At 41.7% G+C, this 24,460-nt stretch overlaps 2 protein-coding genes across 2 annotated transcripts; one reads left to right on the plus strand and one right to left on the minus strand.

Moving 5' to 3' along the window:
- Positions 1–1,833: 1,833 nt before the first annotated feature.
- Positions 1,834–10,853, minus strand: gpa33a (glycoprotein A33 (transmembrane), paralog a; the record flags this gene model as incomplete). The annotated part of the gene is made up of 7 exons (XM_080730292.1): positions 1,834–2,263; positions 2,417–2,543; positions 2,896–3,012; positions 3,111–3,275; positions 3,803–4,019; positions 6,982–7,145; positions 10,796–10,853. The coding sequence occupies 7 exons, from the start codon at positions 10,851–10,853 to the stop codon at positions 1,834–1,836; spliced, it is 1,278 nt and encodes a 425-aa protein (XP_080586418.1).
- A 2,925-nt stretch (positions 10,854–13,778) lies between these two features.
- Positions 13,779–22,985, plus strand: stk16 (serine/threonine kinase 16; the record flags this gene model as incomplete). The annotated part of the gene is made up of 8 exons (XM_080729804.1): positions 13,779–13,833; positions 14,793–14,918; positions 15,672–15,891; positions 15,976–16,109; positions 16,374–16,461; positions 17,207–17,335; positions 17,514–17,635; positions 22,847–22,985. The coding sequence occupies exons 2-8, from the start codon at positions 14,830–14,832 to the stop codon at positions 22,983–22,985; spliced, it is 921 nt and encodes a 306-aa protein (XP_080585930.1). The 5' UTR covers positions 13,779–13,833; positions 14,793–14,829.
- Between the last annotated feature and the right edge of the window lie 1,475 nt (positions 22,986–24,460).

Below are 24,460 nucleotides of genomic sequence, written 5' to 3' on the forward strand. Positions count from 1 at the left end.
GACAATGGCTGTTGGTGGGGGTGGTGGATGCAAACAAGTAAAAGTAACTATATAAGTACATTTACTCACGTACTGTACTTAAGTACAATTTTGAGGTATTTGTACTTGTACTTGAGTATTTCCAATTTCGAATACTTTTACTTCTACTCCATACATCTCGGATCCAAACATTGTAGCCTTCTTTTACTCCACGCTACATCTATTTTTAAAATGTAGTTGGACCTACTAGTTATTTTGTAGATTTTTATTATTATTACAAAACATATGCATACAGCTAGTTTCAATTTGTATATATTTGAAAAGGGATTCTGCCTAACGAGTGGGCCTACTTTTTCTTTTGGCACTTTAAGTAGCCTACATTTTGATGCCAATACTTTTGCACTAAATTTACTTGAGTAATTTTACTTAGTATTTCTACATTGCAGTAGGCTACTTTTACTTATTGTAAAGAATGTGAGATTGTGAGTAGGCCTACTACCACTGGCTGCGAATGAACAGGGTGGGGGTGTTCATACCTCCATGTTAATCCATGTGTGCTTAATCCCTGGAACATGATTAGGCTGCTACACTACTTTATTTCCTTTTTTAAACAGTTCTGATGCAGGACTGACTGATGGACTCTGGAGCAGGCTAAACTAAAACGTGAATGCCTTTGTCTTGACACCTGCAGCGAAATATTAACCGTTTTGAGGCAGACGACTTAGTAGGCTAATAGGGAGACCGGTCGTTTTCATTTGCTTATTTCTCCAAGTAGGCCTACTCGTATTATTAATTAATTCTTTCTCTATTGAAATGATCACAGGAATAGAAAAGCACGGCAGAGGTTGAATCCAAGCCATCTTTTGAATCATGGCGCCATCTAGTGTTCCAACTTCCAAGCCATCTTTGTTCTGTGCCATCCATCTCTATCTGTGCATAGACCGTGAATAAGCTAGTGCATGTTATGTTTGGATGTTCCCCATTCTGAAGAAATGTATCAAACTTTTAATAGAACTTGTTTTGCAAACAACTTTATTAGACATATTCCAATCAGAGACTGGCAGTATTTCATTTTCATGTATTTCAAATGTAGCCCATTTCAAATTATTTTGCATAATTTGTAGTAGTAATATAGCCTAATTGACCAGGCACATCTTTTGGCACTAATATATAAACATACATGTTTTGTATCTGTTCCCAATAAAATAAAAGTTCAACACATTATCAAAAAAATAAAATAAAAATAAATCTATTTACATGTTAAAAATTGTACCATTTCATTCCAAGAAAATTAAACATGTAAAATATAATTCACATCAAGAATTATTCACAACATTAAATTCTGAATAGTTGCGAGAACAAACAACAATATTTCATAATGTTAAAAACATGACGTAGCGGCCCATTTGTAATGATATTATCAACTGGCCTGAGGTCTAGCGGAGGAAGATTGAATTCATGCAAATCACAGGGGGAAGAGAAATAAAGAAAAAAGCCTAACAAGCATTTTGGAAACAATGGACAAATACAGCTTCCATTTCAACACCACAATGCATTTAAAAAAACATTCAAGCATACTGCATTAAAAACATGTACAGTAATATTTATGGAGGCTTGTTTTTACAGATGGGCTAAATTGGCCTCCAATGTGACGCACGTGCGCGACACACACAGTAAAGCCCTTAGATTGAAAGCCATGTTTCTCACAGTAAAGCCTTAAGGGAGAAATAGACAAATACAGACAAATCTATTCGTTTTGCTTCTGCAAGGCTGTGTTCTGTAGTAGCCTTTACGTCCTCACATCAACGTGTCTAATTGACCAAGGAAGAGGTTTGATTAGCTGCGTTTAGGATCTTAGTCATCGTACTCCACCTTGGATGGCTTGGAAGGCACCTTGGGGGGTCTGCGATCCTCCTCATCATATGGCTCATCGTAGCGATCATCTTTGTAGGAGCGGTCTCTGCGGTCATCATCATAGCGGCGGTCATCGTCATAGCGGCGGTCATCGTCATAGCGGCGATCGTCGTCGTAGCGGCGGTCATCGCGGCGGTCATCGCGGTCGCTATACTTATCACGTCGGTCGGAGTAGTCGCTGCGGCGGTCGTCATAGTCGCTGCGGCGGTCGTCATAGTCGCTGCGGCGGTCGGATTCCTGCTCGTTTCGCTCTTCATGTCGGTTGGTGGCGTTCCTCACACTGGACTCCTCTTCACTCCGAACACTCTCATGCCGTCTCTCTCCATTCTCAGGCTGCTCTTTGTCAGTGAACTCGCCTTCTTCACGAACCCTGGAGAAAGAGCACAGACCAGTCAGGCATGTGGTAGTTGTGTTTGTGTGTGTATTTGTGCATCAGCCCCGCCTGAAGACCGGAAGCCTAATATCTAATAAATATTTGAACCCAAGTGGTTACATAAAGTGTGTACATGTTTTGTTAGCATACCCCATGGCATATTCCTCATCTTTGTTCTTCTTGCGGCAACAGCAGCAGTAGATGATGATAATGAGTACAATTAAAGCTGCCACGGCCCCACCGATGATCCCTGCAGTAGAGCCAATGTTCATGGATGCTAAAGGAATGAAGCCCAGTGGACAAAGAAGAAAGTAGAGTAGAGCAAAGCAGAGGGGACAGGAGAAGATTTGACAAGAAGGTACGAGAGAAGAGAAGACGGATTATAACAAATGTATTTTCAATTCTTATGATCATGATAAATTAGTGAATTGTTCAACGAGAAACCAGCATGTACTGTAGAAGGCTTATTTTAGATGAAAGCTATAGCTATCACAGAACAGAAAAGTTAAGTGTAAGTTATAAGACCGGTTTTCTGCTTGCAGGTCCAAAAAAACATTTAGGTCAGAAACTTGAAACCAAAAATAAAAACTCAAGGATAGAGGTTTTAGATGAGGTGGAGTTGCACTCACGAGGCATCACAGCAACGGTGACGTTGCAGGTAGCAGAGCGGATCTTGTTGCTAGAGGTACAGATGTAGAATCCTGAGGTTTCCTTGGTTAAATTATAAAGAGACAAGATGCCTCCCTCTGCAAAAGAAAGACGATTAGTTAGCGCCCGAATGGTATATTTCATGGTATATTCCTTTACTACACAGTAGGCACATACACACAAGGTTTGTACTTACTGTCGGTGGTCCTTGGGTCTGGAACACGAGGTATATTCCTGACATCCCGAGCTTCCCACTTATATGATGGTTTTGGGGAGCCTTCTTCAGACACACAAGTCAGGTTGACGTTCTGGCCATACTCTGCTTTACCCTCAATTTTACAGATGGGTTTTGATGGAGCCACTGTCAAAATAAAAATCACACCCAGTGTGAAGTGAATGGTGCCTTTATATACACATGCCCAAAACGTCCCGTGAAGCTTGGCCAATGTCAAGCTGTACGGGACATACGGACATACAGCCCGATGTAGGAGCGGTTAGCAACGCTCAAAAATAACCATTACATGTGATTAATATGTCTCCACTCGCGTTCCCTTGGTTTGAGCGGAGCGGGATGAATGAATGAACTGGGATTTGCTGGTTGCACACTGCTGCTTTTTGTCGTTGCGTTTTGGAAACCGAAATTCGCAAAAAAAAACATGAGTGACATAATGTGAGGTTGATTTCTTTATTTATGTGCTCCGAAATTCGCTCCTATATTCGGCCGAAAAAACACAGCAGTGTGCAACAACCTTTAATTATACTGATAAATGTAAAGAATATATATTTGATCATCTCCAATCTAATCCCATCTACATGCAATCATTCAGAATGAATTGACTGCAACACAATTAGGAATGGATTCAAATACAGTACATTACGGGCCCTTACCCAGTACTATCAACCGTGTGTTGGCAGCTGGCTTGCCCTCATCGTCCCCAGGGATCTGGACTCGACACTCAAACAACCTGTTCTCTGCCAAGGTGATGGAATTCAGCTTCAGGTTGATCTTCCCTGTTGCAATGTCAAGGTCCAAAGCAGCACGACCTTCATACTTCTGTTTGATGTCAAGAACGTTGCCGACGGTAAAGTAGGTGAGGACCAATGACTGTTGAATAGCAAGAAGAGCAGAACATTAAATAATGAACACTATAACATTTTCTATTTAAATGTGGCGTTAATGATTTTAAAGCTGATAAATGAAATTGGCCACCCGGGGCGCCTGCTGGCCTAGTGGTGAAGGCGCATACCACATACTAGGGAACTAGGCTATGATGCCTGCTGGCGTCGCCGATCCGGACGACCTTTGCCACATGTCATTCCCCATCTCTCCCCATTTCCTGTCAGTCTACTGTCCTATCAAATAAAGGCATAAAAAGCCCAAAAAACAAATCTTAAAAAGTTACTGAACAAACTATGTATAGCAATGATTACATTTGAATCAAAAACGTTTTCACCAACAAAAAACAAAAAAACTACACCATCTTTAATTCCAGTGATACTGATCAATTCAAGTCTTGCATAATCATGTGTCTGTACAGTAAGCCATGTGGCCCATGCCCATCTCCTGTTTCTGTAGTGTGAGGTGGCTTGATGTACAAGTTCACCCCCTGGACATGACGCCAGTAGAAGGATTTATCCCCAATCCAACCCTTGATGTTAAGTACCAAGCAGGTTGGGCATGATATACAAGTTCACTCCCAGGACGTGATGCTAGTATGTCACAGGGATTTGCCCCTAATCCCACCCTTGATGCTGAGTGATGGAGGCATTGGTCCCATTTTTATAGTCTTTACCCAACCTCCCTATCTCAGGGACAGGGTGGACACTCCCAATACCACTGAGCCAATATAAATACTACCAGTAAGACTCCCTAATCGGGAGATAAGCGACCGTCAGGTCGCAGCGTGATTTTAGGCCAAAATCTGTAGAAGTGTGGAAAAATGTGTATGTAAAAATCGGCCTGATGGTGGCTCTATATGGGACAGATGCATGTTGATGAGATGAGGGTAGCCATACTGTGTACCGATTTGCGTGATTTGAGGGCAAAATCTGTAGGAGCAGTGTCCAAAAATCTGCCTGATGGTGGCGCTATATGGGACAGATCCATTTTGATGACATGAGTGTAGACATGCTGTGTAGCGATTTGCGTGATTTTAGGGCAAAATCTGTAGGAGCAGTGTCCAAAAATGTGTTTTAAAAAATCGACCTGAAGGTGGCGCTAAATGGGACAGATCCATGTTGATGACATCAGTGTAGAGCAAGTGTGTACCGATTTGCGTGATTTTAGGGCAAAATTTGTAGGAGCAGTGTCCAAAAATGTGTTTTAAAAAATCGGCCTGAAGGTGGCGCTAAATGGGACATATCCATGTTGATGAGATGAGTGTAGACATACTGTGTACCGATTTGCGTGATTTTAGGGCAAAAATTGTAGGAGCAGTGTCCAAAAATGTTTTTTTCAAGAATCGGCCTCATGGTGGCGCTAGAAGAGGGCCATGTGAGAATTGATGGGTGGAGCTTGTGGTTTGGCAGGCAAGGAGTATGTGTGCAAAATTTGGCCTGGATGGGGGCAACGGTTGCAGAGATATGAGCAGGGCAAAAGTGTGACGTGTGACTGACTGACTGACTGACTGACGGACGGACAGCCGGTGGAGGTTTTGATAGTAAATGCAACCTGACGGTCTTAACAATATACAAAACCCAACTTTTTAATCCTGTGAATGCTTTCTTTATAATTGGCTAATTTATGAATTTATAAGAATAGGTTGCATATTATGAAACATCAAAAAGGGTACATTGGTTAAACTTTCAGCGTAAATGCTCACTGTGGTTCACAAATACAAGGTAATTTGAACAGGAGATGGAGCGACGTGCAACCACAGTGCAGGAAACATTATCTGGGTCGCGGCTCCTAACTGAAGGATGGCAGGAGGTTAGATGCTTGCATTCTGCACGTAACTATAGAGCCTACTTGTACACTACAGTCATCTCACTAGAAACACATATGGAAACTTACTGAGAAACACCGCCTGAACCATGCTGCACCAGACAGTAGATGTCTCATACAGCGGCCACAGAGATCACAGGAGGTCACAGGAATAAAACAAGGTTTAGAATGAACTGTCTGAGTGAGAATGCATTGTGTCTGATCACAACAGTTGCCCTCTCTTGTCCTAGAATAGGACAACACTACCAGTAAGACTCCCTAATCGGGAGATAAGCAACCGTCAGGTCGCAGCGTGATTTTAGGCCAAAATGTGTAGAAGTGTGGAAAAATGTGTATATAAAAATCGGCCTGATGGTGGCTCTATATGGGACAGATGCATGTTGATGAGATGAGTGTAGCCATACTGTGTACCGATTTGCATGATTTGAAGGCAAAATCTGTAGGAGCAGTGTCCAAAAATCTGCCTGATGGTGGCGCTATATGGGACAGATCCATTTTGCATAAGTGTAGACATGCTGTGTAGCGATTTGCGTGATTTTAGGGCAAAATCTGTAGGAGCAGTGTCCAAAAATGTGTTTTAAAAAATCGACCTGAAGGTGGCGCTAAATGGGACAGATCCATGTTGATGACATCAGTGTAGAGCAAGTGTGTACCGATTTGCGTGATTTTAGGGCAAAATTTGTAGGAGCAGTGTCCAAAAATGTGTTTTAAAAAATCGGCCTGAAGGTGGCGCTAAATGGGACATATCCATGTTGATGAGATGAGTGTAGACATACTGTGTACCGATTTGCGTGATTTTAGGGCAAAAATTGTAGGAGCAGTGTCCAAAAATGTTTTTTTTTCAAGAATCGGCCTCATGGTGGCGCTAGAAGAGGGCCATGTGAGAATTGATGGGTGGAGCTTGTGGTTTGGCAGGCAAGGAGTATGTGTGCAAAATTTGGCCTGGATGGGGGCAACGGTTGCAGAGATATGAGCAGGGCAAAAGTGTGACGTGTGACGTGTGACGGAGGGACAGACGGACAGACAGCCGGTGGAGGTTTTGGTAGTAAGTGCGACCTGACGGTCGCAATAAACACACACACATACACCCACACACACAGAGAGAGAGAGAGAGAGTTCAGACCTCAGAACCAGGTTTGTCTCCCTCCGCTGTCCAAGTGACAACAACCAGTTTGTTGGGGGTGGTCTTGGGCACGAAGCTGCAGGGCAGGGTGATGTTGTCTCCTCTGGCAAACTCGTACTCTTTTTGAGGAATTGTCACCTGGATAGCCCCAGCCAGTGACACCCCTGTACACAGAAATGGAAACAGAGGTAAACATAACATTTACAGATGACATGATAGGCTATATAACACAATGTGCTTGATTTCCCCCACATAAAGGCTATTCCCATTGATTGATTGAATACTTTATTAGAAGTTTGCGTAGGAAAGGGTACAGGACAGTGCAGTTCACTGATACAAGGTCAACTAAAAGGATAAAGGCCACAAGAAATATTTTTGGGCTATTTAAAATTGGATCCCTTTATTGGTACTCAATTCATACCCAGAAGTCTGCCATCTATTTCTAAGCCATTTTATCATAGGCTTAATAGGCCTATTGATGGGGGTTGTTTGTTTACTGCAAACAAATTATCGTAATATAAACAACGCCCTTTCAACAAATTATATCTAGGCTATACACGTCGCGCGTAATTCTACCTGCTAGACTACGCCACCCTCAGTTTCAGTAGAGTTAAGGTAAAAGGAACTCAATAAACAGGCCTACAGGCCTAGGGCTTGGCCTAAAGGAGAAGCCCCCCTCCCCCCAGACCAGTTTGTCAAATAAGTGACCTACAGACCCACAGAAAGAATGTAGGCAAAATAGTAGCGAGCAATTAGGCCTATAGACTGGTATGTATTACTGTTGCAATGCAATCACCTCAATAGGTAGGCCTAACGGCTGTAAACTGTCGCTGACTGCAGACTGACTGAGGTTCCATGGCAGTGCCACTTTTCTACACTGAATCTACCAAATACGTTCTGTTCTAAAAGCACCAACAATTACAAATAATACATAATTATTATTCTTATTTAATATTATTTAAGTTTGGTGGTCGGGTGTGGGTCGCACACACAGCGCGCGCACACACATGCTGCGTATGAGACCAGAACATAGGCCTATAGCCTCAACATTTCTAGGCTAGAACATTATTTAAAAGAAAATTCGGGGGAACTTACCAAGGCAACACAGAGTCAGTGTAGAAAACATCCTCTCCATTATGGCCAGTTGATATCGGGTCAACCAGACCAAATCGACCCAGCCAGCTACCAAGCAGAGGTCTATTCTGCACTGCACGAAGCGGACACGCCCGGCGCGCATTAACGCATTATTTGCATCGATACCTGGTGCGCCCACAGGTGCTGGGTGTGACCCAACGAGTGACAACAACATCCGCCAATGACAGCGTCTGCTGCTTCTTTTTTCTAGGCAACATTCTTAAAACAGCCCTTGTCATGTTACAGCTTGCTGCAGTCACCAGAATCAACATCACTACACCACTCCCATCTTTCACCAACTTGTTTTTTGGTCGATTTTTTTTTCTTTTCTTTTTTTTCTCCATTTAAAAAAAACATAATTTGGTCGATTTCCTTTCTTCTCCCCCCCCCCTTTTTCATGCTTATGTCAAGTGTCAACAAAACTGCTAAATCTCATCATCAATGCAATGTGTATGAATGCAACAAAAGATAGGCTACATCAGATATAGACCGTAGTCTAGTGTGGTTCTCAAACTCTACATTTCTTGGAGCCTCTTGATCTGACAGTAGGCCTAGGTAAATATTGTATAGGCCTACTGTCAGAGTTACAGACTTGTAAGGGTCCATTTAGATTCTAAATGGACCCTTAGAAGTCTGTAACTAAATTTAATTTTAGAACCACTTCAATAAGGAACCCTGAGAATCCATGGACCCCACTTTGGGAACGAACCAGTTGGTCTACGCATCATAAGAAAGAACAAAACAAAATATAGTCTAAACTGAATCAACATGCAGTTGAGCCTTTGCTAATCAAACAATTAACTTGTTTAATGAGAATGTAATTACATAGTAGACAGAACCAGTTCAAAGGAAACCCTGCTGTATGTCTTTGGAAATAAGAGAAGCATATCTGTCCAGTTTAACTGGTTTGACAAGGAATTTCCACACAACCCCCACCGCACGCGCGCGTAGGCCATTCACACAGAGAACAGGTAGCCACATGTCTGGTGAGAGAATGAGGGGGAAAAAAACTGTTTAAATGTTGTTACTACTAGCCTATATCTTTGGCAAACTCTGTTCCTTTCAACTGACTAGCCTACATGTAAGCACATTCCTGCAGAGGTTTTTGATTTGATAACAAATCTATCTACATATAGTCAGGGAATTTTAATAAAACCCTGGGAATAAATTCCTTACCAAACAATTTCTTCACCAATGTGTTCATAAAGGTGTCTAGTAACATATCTAACAAAGATTGAAATTCAACATCCCTAGCAAAATATTTGACAGCTAGGGTAATTCTGGGTCTCATTCACTTACTAGGCTATACACTGTAGTATAAGGGAAAAAAATCACTCCCAAAAATATGCTTTAAGTTGCATGTTAGGTGTCTAACTAGATGTTTTTAATTATTCTGAATCCATTGCAAGCATTTGTTTTGCACAAAAAAACATTCATTGGGCCAAAATCAGACGCAAAATAATTATGGTTTAGTGATGAGTCATCACTTTTCACAAGGTGTATGGGGTCAATTTCTGGCCCAAGGAATGTTTTTCGTGCAAAACAAATGCTTGCAATGGATTCAGAATAATTAAAAACACCTAGTTAGACCCCTCAAATCCCACTTAAAGTATATTTTTGGGGAGTGATGTTTTCCCTTATAGTACAGTGTAGCCTATAGTAAGTTAATGAGACCCAGAATTAGCTGTCAAATATTTTGCTAGGGATGTTGAATTTCAATCTTTGTATGTTACTAGACACCTTTACAAATACAATGGTGAAGACATTGTTTGGTAAGGAATTTATTCCCAGATTTGACAGATAATCTGCTAATTTTCCCTTACTACATAGGCGATAGGCCTGTCTTAGTTTATTTTATTGTTCATTTTCTCACTTTTATTGCTTCTCTGAGTGACTCTCTTCCACTGTTATTCTGTAGCGTAGCGCCCTCTAGTGGATGCTTCCGGGAACTGTTGGTTGACTACTTTACACTGTATACAAATGGACTGTTGCTTGATTTTTGCAAACAAGATGAATGTTGTTCTGTTCTGGGGCTGGGCTGTCTGTAGGCCTACTCTGTAGCACAAAATCACTAACCCTAACCTCAAACTAACCTAATGGCTGGAATTATAATGTCGGGTGGACCTATCTTGCTTAGGTTCCTTCAGAATTTTTGAATACTCTACTATAGGCTACAGAAATGTAAACAGCACAATGTACATTAAAGGCTGCTAGGCAGGTGTTGGTTTCACCTTTATCTCACCAGCCTCCAAGCATGTTTGGCCAACCTGTCCAACTACCTTAGATGAAAAAACGGTCTTTAAAGACCAGATATGGAATGCCCTCAACAAGGTCAAGCGGGCAGAGCAATGCTCTGAGAGCATTGTTTTTTTTACTGGAACCACTGGCTGAGCACTTACTTGTTGAGATAAGTGGCTGTCCGGCAGACAAGACTGATTTTTGCTTATCCCATGCCCATGCAGGGTTGCTTAGTAAGACTGAACTAGGTCCAGTAGTAACCTGGACACCCAGCTTTTTGTTAAAAGCCCTGATCTGTTTTTTGACAAATAGACTACTGTCTGGAAGGTCCTCTGCCTCTGTCTTCAGGCAGCCAGCCAGCTTATTCTCAGCTTCTTCTGGGAGTGTACCGTTTCAATTCCTCCCAGACATAATGGTCAGTACCAGCAACCTGGCCACTCACCCTTCTTTGCAGCGTGGCCCAGGGAAGATTCCACGCCTGAGAGGAAGTGCACACTCATTTTGACTCCTCGAGGGCCTTTTTGTATTCCTCCAGTGCTCCCCTCATCCTCTCCTCACTGATTGTATTTTGTGTACTAGCTAGGATTTGTCAGCCATAAATAATGGTTGTATTGGTCACTCTAGCAGCACAAATAGCATTCCTAAGATCCCACATGGCAGAGATTTGGCAAATATGGCAGCTGTGTTGCTCATCCCATAATAAAGGTTATTGCCCAAAAGCATCAGAGACATAAACTACCCAGTCTACCCAACACACATTTGTTGACTCCAGTCAGTGGGAAGTTTTCACTGTCAGTGCAGCAGATGACATGGCACCCCAAACTCATCATGATTTTGGGTGCCATGTCACCTGCTGGTGTTGCTCCACTGATGTGTTTTATCAAGTCACAGCCATCTATCAGGGTATTTTAGAGCACTTTGTGCTTCCGTATGTTGACAAGCTTTATGGAGATTCTGATTTCCTTTTCCAGCAGGACGTGGCACCTGCCCACAGTTCCAAACCTATTATAAATTGGTGTACTGACCATGTTATTACTGACCTGACCTGAACCCCACATCTATGTTGTATTGTTCTAGAGGAAAGTGAGAGACACCAGACTCAGATTTGCAGATCAGAATTGAAATAACAAACGAAGACTGTGACGATTACATCTATGGCTAAACACACAAACACAGTAGAATCATCATTTTACAAGTTTTTAAATTTTGTTATCAGTGTTGAGAATATTTTAATATGATGATGATGTTGACAGATATCGTGCACATTAATTATGCATGTGCTTGTTTCTGTCAGAGACCTGAAGCCCACCAATGTGCTACTGGAGGAGTAGTGGAAGAAATATGTAACAAAAATAGGCTAATGTGTTCACTTCCAGCAGAAAGCGTGAAAATTTGCACCTAGGGGTATTTTTGTGCGCCGAATTCAAAAATTGACGGCCCCAAGCACTTTTCCCATGGGATCTGGTGGCTCTAATTCACTTACCATACTAGGGAAAAAAGACCCCCCAAAAAATCTTCTTTATGTGAGGGGTCTATCTAGGGGGTTTTCATGATTCTGAATCCATTGCAAGCATTTGTTTTGCACGAAAAACATTCCTTGGGCAAGAAATGGACCCTACACAACTGTGAAAAGTGATGACTCATCACTAAATCATAGTTTTGTGGGGTCCATTTCTTGCCCAAGGAATGTTTTTGTGCAAAACAAATGCTTGGAATGGATTCAGAATCATGAAAACCCCCTAGATAGACCCCTCACATGCTACTTAAAGAAGATTTTTGGGGGGTCTTTTTTTCCTAACCCTAACCCTATGGTAAGTGAATTTGAGAAAAGTGCTTGGGACGGTCAATTTTTGAATTCAGCGCACAAAAATACCCCTAGGTGCAAATTTTCACGCTTTCTGCCGGAAGTGAACACCTTTTTCACATATTTCTCCCACTAGAGGGTGTCTGTCTCTCCTGATGGACTTGGGTTCTATGAACAAAGCCAGAATTGAGGTGAGACCTTGGGTCCCATAGAGCAGTGTTTCTCAAACTTTGACTAGGAATGGGACCATATGTATGAATGTACATGTCACGATTATTGTGGCAAAAATAATTGTGATTAATGATTTTATCGCGAAAAAAATATGCTTAAAACTTAAAATGCCATTTTTTTTAACCATACAAACCCCCTGCATCCCTATATTTTAGGGGGAATGCAAGCGTTTGGTGGATCAACCAGGCTAACATCTCTATAGTCGTGGACTCGTGACATATCTGTTGGATTTTTCATATTCCATCCTGATTGTCTGAATTGGCTTCCAAAGTTTGCAGGAGTGGCCCGTTTTGTATAAAAAGCCTCAGATCATGAATGCAGTGTCCGGTTGTTGTGAAACTTTGTACATACCCAGGAAGAAATGCCGCCCTACAATTTTATTATCAGCCTCATGGTGGCGCTATAACAGGCAGATTAAAGGACAACTTTGTTTTTTTTACAACAAGGGTTCATATTTTAGATTGTAATTAAAGAATATAAAAGATGAGTGTTAAAATTATTTAATATTTCTATTGGTTTTTTTTTGGCCATTTGTACGCATGCCCCCGTGCGTACACATGCACCACATTTTAGCACGGTATTACGTGATAAAAAAATAGAACGAAGCAAATGAAAACATTTTAACACTCACCTTTTCTTTTTCCTAAAAAAAATATGAACCCTTGTTGTAAAAAAACAAAGTTGTCCTTTAAAGGCCTAGTGAATGAAAAATATGTTCACACTTAGAGATTATCTGTGGCAATTATATGGGCATTCCTAACATTAGATGCAATTTTTTTTAAATAAACCATTTTTTGGTATTTTTATATCAAAGGTCCATAAAAGGCTAAAGGGCTCTTCAGATGAGCAGCGGTTAAAATTTCCAAGCTGGAAAGAAAGCTTGGAAATTTGTAAAGCTGGTTAGCCTGGTTTGCATAGAGAATACTTTGAATTACCAAGCAAACCATTAGCTTGGCTTCTCTCAGTGTGAATGCAGCATTAGACACAAACACACTCTCTCAGTGAGTGTACAATGTACTTAGTTACTTTACAACACTGCATCTCAGTTGAGTTCCATCTCCATTACTCTCCTTCTTGGTCAAATATATGATGTTTACTACATCATCATTTTACACGATGTGATCAGTATAATAATTCAAATAAAGAACAACCATTGATTAAATGGAAGGTGTGTCCAAACGTTTGACTGGTACAGTACCAGAACAGACTAGTATGGCCTCTACAAACAGTAGCATATCTAAATATACTGCAATGGTCAAGGAGTACAGTACTTCCAAAATACAACTTGCAAACTGCAATCCCTGTTCACGCCGCTGCAAGGCGCTCTACGGACACTAGTTCCCAATCAACCGTCGTTTGATTACTTGAGGAGAAGAAGAAGATGAGAAAGGAATTAAGGAAACATAACAACCGGCTGTCTTCTTACAACAACAACACTGTCTGAGGTAACCTATTTAACATTCTATTTTATGTTTCAATTAACTCAGTGAACTGTATACTATGTCTAGTTCAGGATGAATGCTGGCATTAAGTTACCAACAGCGCACGAAATACCGCGGTAAAACTGTAGCTCCTCTAGCCAGCTAATTCATATGCATTACAACAAGCTGCTCCACTTAATTGTGTTTGGAATTTTGATAAACCTCAAACTATTATTTGGAGCGGGTGCAGTACAGTGTCACATCATGACGTCTTCGGTCAACTTCATCTGGTTGCTTTTTAATCTAGTTCACCACCACGTTCCTCTGTGCATCATGGGGTCTGTATTAGACCGTCGTTGATAATCTGACGTACGACCGTCATGGGTCAGGATCTACCTGCGTTGGTGGAGGCGAATTCAAAAGCTCATACAAACTACACAAACATTCAAATGTCACAAACAAACTACTTTATAAAGCAACCAGTTATAAAGCTTGGCCAACAACATTGTATAATTACTGGCCGGCAGTGTGTTCTTTAATAAGAAGCCTTTTTATCCGATCGTTTTATGTTTTCCCATGCATTTCCTGGCGTTCCACATGCGCACCAACGCCATCTATTGAACACTGATATGTGGGCGTGGCCTTGCAAAAATGGGTCCGGAAATACATTGGAAAACAGAAAAATATCAGATAAAAAGGCTTCTTATTAAAGAACACAATGCCGGCCAGTAGTTATACAATGCCGGCCAAGATTCAGAACGGGTTGTGACTTTATAAAGCACTTTATTTGTGAAATTTGACTGTTGGTGTAGTTTCTATGGGCAAATCAATTCGCCTCCACCAACGCAGCTGAATCCTGACCCATGACGGTCGTACGTCAGATTATCAACGACCGTCATGTTTCAGGGCTAGGGTCTGTATGTGTATGTGTCTCTCAGCTCTGGAATTTACCAGTTAAATTGAATTCAACATTTGTCTTTCAGTCCTTGGGTATCATTGGTGCCAAGCAATGTACCAGAAATGATGGGTCAGGCCCTGTGTTTATGCTCTCGTGGGTCCATTACCATTGACAACAAGAGATATTTTTTCATCCAGAAACTAGACGAAGGGTAAGACAATGCATGTGATCATCAGTGTACATTACTTCATGATTAATCCTACCCTCATTTTCACTCTCCTTGCTCTCCCCTCTTTTAGGGCTGCAACTATCGATTATTTCAATTTATCCCATTACATGAAAGGGTGTTATGATGCCTCTGACACTAAGGTCTCAGAGACACTTGCCCGAAAAGTAAATCGTCCATTATAAAATGATAGGTAAAAATGTAATTACCGTTCAATTTATTGAGGCTGGGCGATATAAAAATGTCATACCTAAATGTTTATGCCAAATGAAAAGTTCACACTAGTCATTTTATATTTTTAAGTGTAGTAACAGTGAAAACAACGCATTATAGGTAAACAGTGCTTTTATTTTACATTCCACAGACCAGAAGACCGTTCAGGTGTTTAGACAGATATCTTGTGTTGTGTTTATAGACGGCTGCGTCCCTCTCAAACGAGCACTTGCACAGTCGGGCAACCTGAAAGCAAACTCCATCTGCCCGAAAGTTTTATTTACCTGCCAGGGGCAGTTGGTCAACCCTTAGTGTCAACGCCTGCTTAAACCCTATTCTATTATTGGCTTCACAATGGTGTCGTGCACAAAATATTGAAAATAGTTGACTTGTAGATCGCCAATTTTGTCCTTTTTGAAATTATATTAATTTATTTCTATGACCTATTCTATTATTGATCCATACATGCCCAAAATGGGGATCGATTATTAATCTGCTTCTGCTCTGTATCCCTCCCTGCATCAGTGGGTTCAGCTATGTGGACCTGGTGGAAGGCGTTCAGGATGGTCGCTTCTATGCTCTGAAGAGGATCCTGTGTCATGACCGCGAGGGTCGTCAGGAGGCGCAGACCGAGGTGGAGATGCATCAGATGTTCAACCACCCCAACATCCTGGGCTTGACGGCACACACCTTCGTAGACCGCGGAGGGAAGAGTGAAGCCTGGTTGCTTCTACCCTACATTAGGGTGAGTTGAGACTGACTAATGTACTTTTGTAAAGACATTGTCTTCTTGAGGGATTCTGAAGTGTGTGTCTTTGTATGTATGTAGAAGGGCAGCCTATGGTCCGTGTTGGAGAAACTAAGAGACAAGGGGACCTTGATGGCTGAAAGACGGATCTTGCACATCTTGCATGGTATTTGCTCTGGCCTCAAGGCTATTCATGACAGAGGATATGCACACAGGTATGTCACACTACATGCATGCATGCATGGCATGCTAATAGAAAAGAGTACATTTAGCATTGGCTACAAACTTCACTTGTTTTTTTACGTGCACAGATCAGACTTGAAATACCGGTAAGAAAACTTAAGACTGTGAAAATTACATCTGTGGCATCAAGTTCTTAATTTTGTGTTGAGTAAAATATGATTCAATACAATGGATTTTTACTAGGTATGTTGACAGATATCGTGCACATAAATGATTGATGTGCTTGTTTCTGTCAGAGACCTGAAGCCCACCAATGTGCTCCTGGAGGAGGGTGACAGACCTCTCCTGATGGACTTGGGTTCTATGAACAAAGCCAGAATTGAGGTGAGACGTTGGGTCCCATAGAGCAGTGGTTCTCAAACTTGAATTTGTAGGAGTAATGTAAAATAAAATTGGTCCGACCCACAGTTTGAGAACCACTGCCAAAGAGTAAAGCCTGATTCATAATTCGTGGCACAACGGTGTCGCGCACAGACAATGCCTGACCTACAAGATCACAATGTGTCGCTGATGTGACAATGTTGTCAGCTTGTAGGTTGGCTATTCTTGTCCGTTATCGGCACACAACACCGCTTAAATTGACTTAACTGTCTTGATGAACAGCTTGACAGCAAACATGAATTAGCTAAACCGTTTGCAAAATATAGAAAAAAGGAGAAGCACATGGGCTTACTTCAGGCACACTGGTACTAAGCCAAGCTGCCAAGGATGTGGTTAACCACATTATAGGCCACAAGTTATTATGTGGATATGTCCAAAAATAGCAGATCTACAAGCTTGTAGATAAGATATGTTCGTCACGCAACACGATGATGAATTATAAAATAGGGTTGGGGCTTAAGTGATTTAAATTCCTTTATTCGTTTGGGGGCATATCACAATAAAAATATCCATAAAAGAGAAATGGTTTCGACCCGCATGCGACTTTGTGAGCACCTTGCATTCACCAGTTTATTACTTTACAACTGTGAACACATCATTTATTTTCTTTAACCTGTGTGTTCATTTAGTGTTAACTCTGACCTGTTAGGGTTAAATTAACATGCATGATAATGTGTCATAAATGTAGGTGAGAGGAACCAGAGAGGCCATGACCATTCAGGACTGGGCAGCCCAGCGATGTACGATTTCCTACAGGGCTCCTGAGCTCTTCAATGTGGAGAGCCACTGCATTATTGATGAGCGCACTGATATCTGGGTACAGTGTTTAATTTCACAGTAGTTTTGTTATGTAACGTGACACCAGTGCTTTCAATATCAGAATCATTCAACATTATAACACTTGATGCTTCAGACCTGTTGGTGACTGTTTTTCTGTTCTTTTATTTTCTCTTCTTTCCGGCTCCATTTTCTCCCCATTCCCATGCCTCCTTCAGTCACTGGGCTGTGTACTGTATTGTATGATGATCCTAGAGGGGCCGTATGACCTGGTGTTTCAGAAAGGGGACAGCGTTGCCTTGGCTGTTCAGAATCCTGTAGTTATTCCTCAAGCTTGCAGGTAAGAGTAACCGCTAAGAGTACCGCTCTTTTCTTTTTCCATATCAAGAGACACAACCTTGAGGTAAGCGATGTCACTCAAGAGGGTATTCTTAATTGTTATTATTGCTACAACAATGATGCAGTTAACACCGCTTGTTCCATTAGTGTCATAGAAGTGGCAAAAACACTCTTGAGTGTAATATCGCGATCATACAACGGTTAGCAACTAAAAGGTTTCCTGTCTTTTTTATTGTTATTCAAGAAAATCCAAATATAAATATAAGCTGAACTAACAGGGCAACATAATGTAACTTTAACTAGACTCATTACTATGGAAATCTGTTGATATCAATGGAAAAGTGATATTTACAGTAATTATGCCTATTTCATTTGAACATCACTGAGGTATTCTTTATCATGATTTTAGCACAGGTGGAGAGCCTATTTCGACAAATCAAAATGCTTTGTCTGAATGACCTGTTGAATAATATCTGACGGATGCTGTTTGTTTTTCTCTACTAACAACTACTAAACTGTTAGTAAGCTACATTCAGCATTGCTTCGAGAAACATATCTTTTTCGATTTTTCTCTTTTGGTATTGCAGCTTTCACCGAGTGGCGGCTGTTGTAATAATAGGAAATTTAAGGGGCGCGTTTCTACTACGGCGACGTGAGGCGGGACTACGGCTGTTATGACGTAATCGCTGTAGCGGTCAAAAGCGTTAAGCAACCAGCCGTCGGCGACGGGGTCCAACCCCTTTCGCTGAACGCTGAACGGCGTTGTAGCCGCTACGTGGAAAGGTAGACTCTTCCGTAGTAGAGACGGCCGTGGCGGCGGCAGGTTGATCTATCGAGCGCTGATCATTTCCGGTTGCCGTTGTCATCTGCCATTGCAGTGCAAAGCTTAAATAGCCTGTTATCACATGACAGCTACTTCTCTTTATGTCGTTGCTTAAAGTGCGCTTACACAGCATTTACACAGTGACTTAGGCCAATATTTGACAGTAATGGATGAGGCAGAGCGTAATGCTTCATCGAAAGCAATGGGGGGGAGGGGGCTCGTAGTGAATTGTCGTGCTTATACCATAGCTTTATATTCGTTTGAGAAAAACTGCAAACTAAAGTTGTGTTATCTTGGTAACTAAAGGTGTGCATCTTTGTTGGCCTCAGACTTTGATTTGAATGTTACCGATTCAATTGTACGATGCATCTCAATGTATCTCAGCTGTCAACATTTTCTGTATTACTGCTTTTGGCTTCACTTTCTTCAGTTAATACAAGTAGTCAAATACTTATTATCCTTTTTTATTTATAAAGTGATTTACCATGATCACTGCCATTCAAACATAAATGCCTTGACATTTTGTAAACCAAAATAGGTACATGGCATAGGCCTAGGGTTAGGCTACACAGCTATACAAAAATGATGCTTCAGAGTATACAGTAAATAACTCAGTGTTCATTTAAAGAAGTGGTGGCATAGTTTTGTACTTTTTCTGTTTTGTATGTGTCTATGGAGTTAACATTACTCTAATAGACCACTGTGGTGGGGTTATGTGCAAATTTGCCTTCCCTGTGTATTTTTAGTTTCTTCCTCAAAAGGCCCAATTGAAATACACGGATATAGTGACATCATAATATCATCCCCTCCCCTTTTACCATACACCCAACACTGTGGGTGTAGCTAACTTCAGCTGGGTCACCACCCACCTAGTCTAACCTAACACGGACATTCTATGCTGGCCGGCAGATCTCGCTGGGTGCTCCGGCGTCTCGAAATGACTCGAAGGGGGACATGACTCCTGCTGTTGTCCGCTTTGAGTAAATCAAGGTAAATAAAGAGGTACAGACAGCCACGCCCCTTTCGCTATCTCGCAGTTCCAACCGGCAGATTCGTCGCACCATGGGTGCCAAACTGCAGCCGGAAGTCCGGTGGAAGACTGTGGAGCAGCCTCCCAGCAGCTCATGAAGTTCATGAACAAACACTATTTATGAAAAAGTGAGACCTTTATAACATACTCGGCTCAGGAAAATAAAAGAAGGCATGTCACACATTTTTTTGTGCTGTGTGGATTTTCGATGAGTGCACTGTGTCATTCTATAGCAGTATCTAAAGAGCAAAAAGTATGTTTCTAAACGAGCCAAGTATCGCAAGACTATCCACCGTTTCCTGTCTGGGAACCAAATCTCGCGATACTCCGGAGACAGAAACGATTATTATTTACTGTTATTATTATTATTTCATTATGTACTGTGCACATCGAAAAGCAAGTGATTGTAAAAATACCTTTGGTATGTCTTCTTTTATATTCCTGAACAGATTAGATGACAAAGGTCTCAGTAGTTAATAAATAGTTTTTGTTCCAGGTTTGTTCATGAGCTGACCAAGCCGGCTCCATTCACTGACGCGACCACGGTTTTCCCAACGGCCCTGAGCGCAACGGTGGGGGCGCGGGAGTGTGGGAAGCCTATTGCCCATCGGCCCCTCCTTTGCGCTCAGGGTCACTGGGAAAACTGCGGTCGCTTCACTGACATGTATTTTATCGTACTTCCGGCGCGAGTTCTGGCACCCATGCTGAGCTCCATACGCATGCCCATGTGGTCACGTGTTTCCCTTCCTTCTTAAATAACTTCCTTGGAGTAAATGAGGAAGTGATCCGCGGTGGAAAACGAGTGATAAATCATAGCGATTTTATAAGTATAATGGATGAGCCTAAACAAACCAGTTCACATGAACAATACTGATGTAAAATAAGATATCTGAACGGATATCTGAAGAACGGCTACATTTATTTTATACAATTAAAATGTCATGAACCAGCACAGTTATAGGGGGGCTTGCCCAGGCTTTATTTTTCTACCGATCGCCAAATAAAGGCTGAGTTTCCGAGGCTACCACCCACCTGACAACCAGGCATACTTAATGAACTGGGAGTGTGGCCACTTAAAAATATAATTCAAACACTTTCTGTACACTTTTCTTTGGAAAAAGTCTTCCTCCTAGTATAATCATAATACCCATCATGTTTTAAAGCTATACTGTGTAAGTTGCTCAACTAGTGGTCAGTAGCGTCCGCGTCTTTCGGCCGTTTTCCGCCGCGGTCTGCCTCCACCTCGCCGAGATCTATCTTTAGAGGGGTCCCTGGTTCCTGTGCGTTCAGGCATTCCGGAGAAACGGAGTGTTTCACCCGAGTATAGATAGAGACACACGGGCGCCTACAAATATGGCCGCCCTATTGTGATAGCTAGCGACCCCACTTCAAGATGCGCTGTGATTGGCCGGCAGTGTATAACCCTCGCTGTGATTGGCCGGTAGTGTATGATGACGTAATTTTTGCGCGAAAACCGGTCCCCGGTCAGGATCATAGAAAACATATAAAGAGAAGGCTTCATTAGCTGAAAATAACGGAGTGGGTGTTCTAAAACTTTAGCGATTTAAGAGTTAGGACAATTTTAAGATTTGTTTTATAAAAAAAGTTACATGGTACAACTTTAAGGGGTAACGTATCATGGCACCCATCTTTAAATCAAAGTGTACAAAAGTAACCAAATGGACCCACATTGTCAGCTGAAATATAATGGCTTTCCATATACAGTAGCAGACCTACAATCTCACAAGTCACAATGTACATTGTGATATGTTGTGATTGTGTAGAATTCTACACGGGAGAGGGAGAGGAACATCAGTGATATTAGCATTTTGCTAACATAGCATCATCACAGACAGTTGAATGCAACATTCTCATCAAAAATCAACGAATTGATTAGGCTATAATTGATTATGTAATATCACTGTGTCGATGCGGAACCATGCACAGCCACGTTGTGTTGCATCTTCAAATCGATTATCTTTTGCACCTATTGACGATAACCACTTTCTAGTCCAACAAACACCTGCTGAAATTACTTTATTACTGTTATGGTTACATTCCGTGTAATCTATCTTGAGCTTTGAATTTGAATTGTGATCAAACATTTGACTTTGACGTTTGAGGATTCCCAATATCATATACTGACTGCAACTCTGACAACCAGGAATGAGTATTTATTTTCATTGGCCGTGGTGTAATGGATTATCTTTCAATATTCGATCCTGTGCTTTAGGCCAGTATCGGACCAATACTTATATGGAGGCTGAGCATCATACAACCCTAGACATCGTCAGTGGTTTCTCTTTCGCTTCCAGCATTTGATTTGACCAGTGTTTTCCACTTTTTTCCTTTCCTTCATTTTGTTTAAATGAAGGAATGTGTCCTGTCAAGCTGACATGCCACAAGCTTGTAGATCTGCTTGTAGATCTTCTATTTTCATATTGCCCAGCCCTACATCATACATACATAAATATATTTCTATCTGACAACAAACTGGAAAATTACAGTGCTCTAATATACAGTATAACTTGTGAGACTGTGGCTGTCAGTCTACAGTATACACAATCCTGCAAGACCGCAGACATCAAACCCCTCACTTGAGTGCCAGGCCAACAGGAATGTTTTGTGAGGGTCATGTTTTTGAGCGGTGCTAGTTGCTCCAATACGTGAATACTGTGAAATTGCATGAAATAAGTATTTGATCACCTACCAACCCTATCCGTATGTCCCTTTTCTGATTGGACCATATACTGATGAGCACATACTATGTATGTCATCATCATACTGTACTCAGCGGGCTACTCAAACCCTTGTCTGGGATCCCTTCACTTTTCGGGGTTTGATCCGGTCGGGAGCGGAAACCACTTTACGTCATGTTGTAGTTCTCAAAGGACTACAGTTTGGCTGGAAAGATCAAACCGGATTCAGTTTTAACCCCAAATAATTCCCCTGTGCTCAAGGACATACATTTAGGGCCTACCTAATAAACCCCTTGATGCAGCGTAGTTTTGCTTTTGGAAAATTTGTTTGGTATATGCATCTTTTAGTCCAACTCGTAGCGACTGGCAAGACTACACTAGGCTACTCGAGCATTTTAATAGGGATTGGGGAAACAAACGGGGGGAACCAAAACAAAGCGACACCGCTTCTTCTGCTTGTTGTTTCCGCCTAGACGGGATCAAACGGACCGTTGTAAACGATCACCAGGCTTTCCCCCAAGAAAGCCTGGTGACGCGAGGTTACTCAAACCCACACTGTGGAGTGAGAACTGAATTTGTGTGTGTGTGTGTGTGTGTGTGTGTCTGTGTGTGTGTGTGTGTGTGTGTCTGTGTGTCTGTGCGTGTCTTTTATTGTGCCAGTTACTCTGAAGGCCTGCAGATGCTGCTTAGCTCCATAATGGTGTCTAATCCCCAGGAGAGACCCGACATCAACTGGGTTCTCGACCAGGTCCAGGACCTGCAGAGTCGCAGCCCTAACACAGAAACAAACATGGTGTGATAGAACCCAGGCTGAAGGTAGCCTTGGAATGAAAACTTTGCACACCTTGAGTTTGAAAAGATCTATTTTCTTTTTTTTATATAAATTATTGAAGTCTGATGCATCACAGCTTGGGTACATAGTTTCATCCAGTTTGGAAATATTGGCAAGAAAAAGCGATCATTTCACATACTTGGCTGTGGTTTGTTGAGCTTGTGTGAAACCGCTGATTCTTTGAAAGAAGCATATTTAAACAGTCAAGACTGATGGGAGAAAGGCCTTACGAAGACTGTTATGAACTTCCCACTGGAGGTGTTTTTTTATTGAATGTCACTGATAACCCAAAAATGTAATTTTAGGTCAGAAACTAATTACCAAAAAAGCATTGCCAAACTTTCCAATGGATGGAAACTGCCCCAAATGTAATTCACATGCATAGAGGAAAGTTTAGGGACCATTTCTGAGCTGGGAATTTACTTTGTTTACTGCCCTTTTTGCATCCCTCTCGCAGTAAACGCCTGTATATTACAACTATGAAAATATGCCTGTACTTAGAGAAGCTCAGAATACCACTGTGTGAGTGCTGCTCCGCACCTGCAATGCTGCATTTGAACACACTGAGGTGCTCCACCATCACAGTCACTTGAATGCCTGTGTGGCTCCTTTCATTTATCAGTCAATGTCATGTCTTTGTGGGTAGCTGATAATGTCTGAGCACTAGGGCAGTGTTTCTCAACCACTGTGCCTGGGGACCTTTGGTGTGCCCCTGAGAAGGGTCAAGTGTGCCCCTTGAAACTGCTTGAAAGCCAGTATTTATCATTTTAAAACCATTTAGGCCTAACCTAAAGTTAGGCCTAAATCAGAAATTAGCCTACAAAAACAAATATGTTGCTACATACTGTACATGTACTGTAAGCCCCTCCCATACACTAAAATGTGTTCCCAGCCTGAATGGGTTAAACTAGGGAAAACAGCCGATCTACAAGCACACAACGCCTCGCGTTGCGAGGCGTTGTGTGCTTGTAGATCTGCTGTTTTCACTACTGTTGTGCGACAGCCTTGTATGATGAAGCAGGGCTTTACTTTGCGAAGAAACGTACAAATTTGAAACTTGGAGATAAAAGGTTTCTTCCCGACAGTGACAATATTTACAGTCACCCCCGTATTATGTTGGTGTGCCCATGGATTCTTGGGACATGAAAAGTGTGCCCATGCAGAAAAAAGGTTGAGAAACACTGTTTTGAGTTTGACAGCACAGAAGTGACACAGTAGATAGAGAGTGAGTTGGAGCTCCTCCACACTGACCCAAGTGAAAGTTTTATTGAACAGATACCGCTGGATCCACTTTTATCAGTAGATGATTTGTCACATATCTGCTACTGTTACATTGTAATGTTTTACTGCACTTTTTTTTTTGGTGTGTGTAACATGTTTTTACCACAATTGCCTGAATTTTATTTTGGATGACCTATTATTTGCTTGAAAATGTAAAAGAG

Source organism: Nannobrachium achirus (assembly GCF_963921795.1).
Source record: "Nannobrachium achirus genome assembly, chromosome: 7".
In the NCBI taxonomy this organism is placed as follows: domain Eukaryota; kingdom Metazoa; phylum Chordata; class Actinopteri; order Myctophiformes; family Myctophidae; genus Nannobrachium; species Nannobrachium achirus.